Source organism: Penaeus monodon, chromosome 35, assembly GCF_015228065.2.
Source record: "Penaeus monodon isolate SGIC_2016 chromosome 35, NSTDA_Pmon_1, whole genome shotgun sequence".
Lineage (NCBI taxonomy): Eukaryota > Metazoa > Arthropoda > Malacostraca > Decapoda > Penaeidae > Penaeus > Penaeus monodon.
In genome coordinates, this window is record NC_051420.1 from 1,506,279 (window position 1) to 1,513,778 (window position 7,500).

The following is a 7,500-nucleotide window of genomic DNA, read 5'->3' on the forward strand; positions in this document are numbered from 1 at the left end:
TGAGTTTCGCGAGAGCCTAATAAAGGAATTGTGTGTGTGTGTGTGTGTGTGTGTGTGTGTGTGTGTGTGTGTGTGTGTGTGTGTGTGTGTGTGTGTGTGTGTGTGTGTGTGTGTGTGTGTGTGAGAGAGAGAGAGAGAGAGAGAGAGAGAGAGAGAGAGAGAGAGAGAGAGAGAGAGTGCGTGGGCCTTGTGTTTGTGTATATACATATGTGTGTGTGCGTGTGCGCATGAATGCTCGCTTGTGTGCTTGCATGCGCGCTTGCATGCTTGCTTACATACACATATGAATTCCAAAATTTCTCTCGAATTTTCTACATCCCCAGCCTCTTCCCCTTCGTTTCCCTCCCCAACCCTATCCGAAAATACGGCAGCGCTGGTATCGCATGTCCCTCTCGGCATGCGGTCGTGACGCCAATGATATACTCGTACCATTCTCGTGCCTCTCAAGGACCAGCCGGAGATAGAGGAAGGAGGAGGGAGGAGGGGAGAGGGAAGGAGAGAGAGTGAGGGAGAGGGGGGTGGGAGGGAGGGAGGGAAGGAGAGGAAGGAGGAGGGAGGGAGGGAGGAGGGAGAGGAGAGAGAGAAGGAGGGAAGGAGAGAGAGTGAGGGAGAGGGGGTGGGAGGGAGGAAAGGAGAGAGAGTGAGGGAGGGAGGGAGGGTAGGAGAGAGAGAGAGAGAGAGAGAGAGGGAGAGGGGGAGAGAGAGAGAGAGAGAGAGAGAGAAAGGAGAGAGAGAGATAGAGAGAGAGAGTAAAAAGGAGTTAGATAGATAGATAGATAGACAGAGTGAGAGAGGAGATAGATAAATAGATAGATAGTGAGAGAAGAAGATGAATAGATAGATAGAAAGAGAGAGAGAGAGAGAGAGAGAGAGAGAGAGAGAGAGAGAGAGAGAGAGAGAGAGAGAGAGAGTGAGAGATGGAGATAGAAAAATAGATAGATAGATAGATAGATTTATAGATAGAGAGAGAGAGAGGAGATAGACAGATAGATAGATGGATAGACAGAGAAGTGAGGAGGCCACTCTCCCCTGACGCCAGCGCAGCGAAACCGCCACACCGCTCGGCGCCTTATAAGGGAGGGGCATTTGCGTCATGATCTCTGTGCTCTCGGATCGCCTTGGTTAGCGTTTGGACTCGGTGGTAGTGGTGAGGATTACAGTAATACCACTGCTGCTACTGCTATTACTATTACTACTACTACTGCTGCTATTACTAGTACTACTGCTACTGCTACAATTATTAGTACTATTAACTCTACTACTATTACTACTACTACTACTGCTACTAGTAACTCAACTGCTACTACGAACTCTACTGCTACTACTACTACTATTACTATTACTACTACCACAACTACCACGGCCACTGCTACTCCTACCACTGCTATTACTGCTGCTACTACTACTATTACCACAACTACTTCTACTGCTACTACTACTAATGATAATAGTGATGATGATTATGATGATGATACTTATGGTAACTGTACTGAAATATTAGTGACAACGATGATAATAACAACAATATATATAATATGATGAGGATAGTAATGGCAATAAAACTGTAATAATAATCATATCAAAGATAACGACGTAATAGCAATAACACCAAAACAATAACAGCAATAATAGTAATAATGACAACAATAACGATTATAGAGGTAATCATTATAACAAAATATGAATAATGGGAATCATGACTGATTAATTGCTGGTAATCAATGACAACTTGTGTTCAATCATCGCTAACTCTAGCAAAGTCAGTAGTGTGAGAAATATATATTTTTTAAAACTAAGTGATTTATTACTTCATCAATATTTTCATCTCGTTTCATATATAATAAGATTTTATCTCTTTACTTGGTTTATATCGTTTTGTTGATTTATTTAAAAAAAAATGCCATATAAAATACCTTTCTTTATGAAAAAACTCCACGCAATATGAAGCACAACCAGACAGAAAAGAAGAATAAGTATGGACGTTTTGGGTCAGAACATACTCCTCATCAAGTGGCAACGATATCCTCCATAGGCTTCTCAATCTCAGAAAAAAAGCAAAACCTGGCAACTCACCTTGACTCTGGAGTATTCCGATTCGCCGAATCTCTTTGGAGAAAGCATAAGGAAGCGAAATTTCAGTCCAAAGAAAATATTGTAAAAGTTTTAAACATAGGTAAACATGAGTATCAAATGTCATTTGATTAGAATAAACAAAAAAAAGAAAAAATGTTCCGAATCGGAATACTCCTGATTTCGCGTTGAGTTGCCAGTTATTTTCATACTCGGAACTTGTATATTCCTTCCATACTATAGTTGTATTACAATTAATCTTTGTGTATATATTTCTGTTTGTACTTTGGTCACCTTGTATACTCTTTAAGGTTTGTAGACTGATTACAGCCAGTGAAAAAAATACTGCAAATAGGAGATCTCATTACTACTGATAAATGCAAGGCAAAATAAATAAAAAGAAAATCTCACAGGAACTAAGCTAAAGGCAGACTATTTCACAAAAGGCTTAACTGTGTAACGACAATGTGACCCAAATTACGTTTAAAATGCGACTAAATATAAAAAAATCAAAGTACTTATGAAGATTAAATACCAAAATGTGCTCCAAAATGCTTTGCATCTGAATGTGAAATAACGAAGAAAATATAAGAATATCACTAGGTGTACCAAATGCCCACAATTTGGTCTTACGCATAAACGTCATTTTTCAAATTGAATTCCAAAATTGAATGCGAGAGTGCGGCCCAAAATGTAAATAAAATGGCCTCATGACTAACAACAATTTGTTACATTATATGTTAAGATTACATATACCAGTACATATCCTATATATTGCTAAAATGGCGCAGTGACTATACATCAAATATACTGAACTCCAAAAGTTCAAATACGTGGTCTAAATCTCCTTTGAATAGCCTCGCATCTAATATATATATATATATATATATATATATATATATATATATATATGTATGTATGTATGTATATATGTATATATATATAATATATATAATATATATAATATATTATATCAAGACTAAATATCAAAACGTAAATGAATTAGTTGAATATCACTTCAAAACTAACAAAATATGACCAAATCGATCATGAAAATGCACCTGAAACAGACGAATGCCTCTGTACCAAACAAGAAACGAAATACCACAGCAAAATATCAAAACACGACCGTTCACTGAAGCTTCTCATCCGCACCAACTTACTTCAAGAATTCAACCGTGTTCCGCTGTATGACGTTGTGCAACTCCGTGTTCTTGATATCCTCCACGTGATCCTGCATATTCTTGATCTCCTCCCACTTCTTCGGATCGGATTCCTTCAGGAGGATGCAGCGCAGGGGAAGGATGCATTCATAGGCAGGATGGGCGGAGGTCATGTTATCGATGCGGATTTTTCCCGTTGCGCGAGCCAGCACCTGGCATTCAGCCTGGGGAAAGGGGGGACTGGTTTTTTTACAGTGTGCTTATTGTTTTTTAATATGGTTTATTTTTTTACTGTGTGCTTATCGTTTTTTATTATTATGGTTTATCTTTGTGAATTATTAAATTGTCATTCCTCTTGCGGTACATATCAGCTTGTTTGTATTTGATTATTTTTACTATAGTTATCGTTTTATTCTACTTCACTTAGTTTTTATCAATTATAATTTGCATCATCATTTTCACTAAATTATCATTTAGAGTTTAATTGACATTTAGGGGAAACTTGTATGTGGAAATAATCCTATTTTTCTTAATTTTCATAATCCTACAAGATTTTATTTTATTAACTGTATGAAGCCTTTCTTGTTGCAAAGTTTATAAAAGTGAAAAGATATAAATAGAAAAGTTTTGAGCTATATTCTGTCCCAAAAGTGGACAGTCATGTTCCAGAACCAAATCCAGGAGGATTAGGAAGCTGTTGTTTCACTTTTTTCGTAGTATCATCACAGCCTTTTGCCCATTCATAGTGGGCAGTCTTTCTTCTAGATTATATTCAATCACAACAAACTAACCTTGTGGTATTTGGAGATTTCGCAGGAGGGAGCACAGAGAGGGAAGTTGCAGCCCTTACAAATATACGAACCGGTGACCGACTTGTGGCATCCTAAGCACACGGGTGCTGAGCGCTGTTTCGGCCCAACCACCAGGTGGGGCTCCTTCAGGATAACCTCTCCCGCACGGATGTCTCTGCTGGCCACCATGTACCTGGAGGGACGCAAGATGTATTCAGTGGATATCATAAAGTGCATACACATGCACTCGCAAACGCACATGTACATGCACATGCGCGCGCGTTCACGCACACACGCACATGCGCGCGCGTTCACGCACACACGCACATGCGCACGTACACGCGCGCACACACACACACATCACACACACACACACACACACACACACACACACACACACACACACACACACACACACACACACACACACCGCCGCTCTTTCTCTCTATCTCTCATATCAAGAGTATTAAAAAATAAGTCATCAGCTAACGTTCTTAAAATCTTAACCAATATTAAATGAACACTTAAAATGTGCATAATACCAACGCTTAATAAACCTATTCATCACAACCTTCTAACATACATTGATATATATCACAATCCTTAATTCCTCAACGCCAATTCCTGCTCAACCTCAGCCTTACCACCAAAGAGACACCCTCACACTAACCTCCCATAGACTGGATGTGTCTTAACAACAAAGGGTTTACATTTAGCCTTATGGGTTTTCCAGTCTTGTTTCTGGCAGTCTCTTGAACAGTAAAAAACCTCCCTGCATGACGAGCAAAACTGTTTGGCCGGTTTTCTGCACACTTCGCATTGCTGTTCGCCCATCTTGCGCCTGAAAGAAAAAAAGAGGGTATTTGTTTAGAAAGAGAGAGAAGGGGTGGAAGGAAGATAAGAAAGAAGGGTAAGGAAATGAGTAAGTTGGTTGGAGAGAGACTGGAAATGGGTTTCTGTGTCGCATCGAACTCCAGCGGTTCTTGGACATGCAGGTAGCGGCGGAGTCTTGCACTTTTCGATTTAATTTTGAAAGCAGAAAGTTTAGTCCAGGCCATCAAATGCCTTTTTTATGATAATGATTACAGACATACGTACACACAACACACATAGAGAGAGAAGGAGAGAGGGGGGATAGGCAGATAAGACAGGCAATACATGACAACCAAATATCTTCAAATGGCCGCTTGCATATATTAAACCATTGCATAATCCTAGACATTTCCTACTATTTCGTAATCTGAAAGTAACCCTTTCAAGCAGAGCATCGGCAGCTTGCCAAGCCGCCTCCGGGAAAACAGTTTGCCCGCAACGTCACTCTTGTAAACAAACATGGCGGCTTCCGGACAGTAGACCGACCACACTTCGTTTTCATTTCTAATTGAAACTGCGAAATGTGTTCATATTACGTTTATTAAAGTACTCTCGCGATTGCGAAAACATTGCAGAAGGTCTGCTAGATCGTTTTGTTGTTTGAGGAGTGTGTAGATGGAAAACTGCATGGTCATACTCCTTCCTGAAAATAACCACGTGAAAAGAGCCACCTTTAAACGTGTACAAAATATCTCGTATCTCCGCTGGGATAAACATGAAAGTTAAACTTTGTTTATACAGAGAAAGTTATACACTATACTACCCCCACCAACTTCATTAAGTCCTCTCTCTCTCTCTCTCTCTCTCTCTCTCTCTCTCTCTGTGTGTGTGTGTGTGTGGGTGGGTGGGTGTTTTACTATCATTATCATGTAAAGACATACACCTAAAAAAAATATTATTCTTTCCAGCACTAGTTGTATGAAACACCAAGCTACACAAGTGTCACTTTGAATTAGCTGATTATTAACATTCTTATCAACAAATTCTAAATGCAGCGTCTGATCACTTATCACTGATCCATCTGCCTATATTTTCAGCACTTGCATTTTGAGACAAAAAAAAAAAAAAAAAAAACGCCTATGAACTATGTATTAAAATTTTTTACTGTATTCTTAAACTTTGGCTTCTCAAAATCTTACGACTCATTAACTTCTCAACATATTTAAATTAATCAAATTTTCGAAGGTAAAAAAAAAATATATATAATAATGTTATAATAAAAAAAAATCGAGACAAAATTAAAATTTAAATGAAAGTAAATTCAAATAAGATTTTTTTTTTTTATTAATGTCTCCATTATTTTTGTTTTAGGTATTAGCTCATTCTGACTCGAAGCGTCAGAATGTAATCATTTTCTTCGTAATGTAATATTTTTGTACAAACAATACTGCGTGCTTGTCTGTTTATTATCGGAAAAGAGGCGATGCAACCCTAGTGTTAAAGAAATGGTTTAATAGGGTTAAGATAAACAAATAAATGTATAAACTGTTAATGAGTAAACACTAATTTTGCTCATAAGTTCGTCGTTATATCGTTAGGGGGTAACGTGCCTAAAGTGTGTAATTCTCTCTCTCTCTCAATCTTCTCATCTCTCTCTCATTTCTTCTCTCTCTCTCTCTTCTCTCTCTCTCTCTCTCTCTCTCTCTCACACACACACACACACACACACACACACACACACACACACACACACACACACACACACACACACACATACGCACGCACGCACACATACAAACACATTCTCTCTCTCTCTCTCTCTCTCTCTCTCTCTCTCTCTCTCTCTCACACACACACACACACACATTTAACCGCATCATCCAATCCATTCATACAACATATTATCCTTCCTGATAAAAAGCGAAAAAATACATACACAAAACAACTTATTTTTACAAACCAAACAGCAACATACCTTATACCCTAAAGTACCCAAAACGCGGCAGTACACGCAACAATAAAAAAAAACATATCCATATATACATATATATATACATACACACACACACACATATATATATATATATATATATATATATATATATATATATATATATATTTTATATATATATATATATATATATATATATATATATATATATATATATATGTAACCATACTTACACACGAAATAAAATCCCAGTTTATATCAACTCACTTCACGCCAACTTCCTCCCCTCTCTTTGTCGGTCTCCAACACAACTTCTCCGTCACTTTCCGAGCGCGTTTTAACTTCACTCGCAATTCTCGTGTGTGTGTGTTTTTTCTAGAAGGACAGAGGTGAGAGTAGAAGATGCTTTCAGTGTGGCACGAAAATAGTACTGGCGGCTTCCTCACCGGCTGTGTGCCCGCGAGGAGGGGTGAGCGCGGGCGCACCGTAGGCTCCGCCCCTCTCTCTCTCTCTCGCTCTCTCTCTCTCTCTCTCTCTCTCTCTCTCTCTCCCCTCCTCCTCATCTCTCTCTCCTCTTCTCTCTCTACATCTCCTCTTTCTCTCTCTCACTCTCCTCTCCTCTCTCGTTTTCTCTCTCTTTCTCTCTCTCTCTCTTCTCTCTCTCTTCTCTCCTCTCTCTCTCTTCTCTCTCTCTCTCTCTCTCTCTCCTCTT

At 38.9% G+C, this 7,500-nt stretch overlaps 1 protein-coding gene across 1 annotated transcript in view; it reads right to left on the reverse strand.

Moving 5' to 3' along the window:
• LOC119594965 (SET domain-containing protein SmydA-8-like) overlaps window positions 1–7,236 on the reverse strand; it is a 16,792-nt gene extending 9,556 nt beyond the window's left edge. The window contains 4 exon segments of the mRNA XM_037944092.1: window positions 3,234–3,457; window positions 4,025–4,217; window positions 4,695–4,865; window positions 7,022–7,236. Coding sequence (XP_037800020.1) covers window positions 3,234–3,457; window positions 4,025–4,217; window positions 4,695–4,858 — 581 coding nt within the window. The 5' untranslated portion in view covers window positions 4,859–4,865; window positions 7,022–7,236.
• Between the last annotated feature and the right edge of the window lie 264 nt (window positions 7,237–7,500).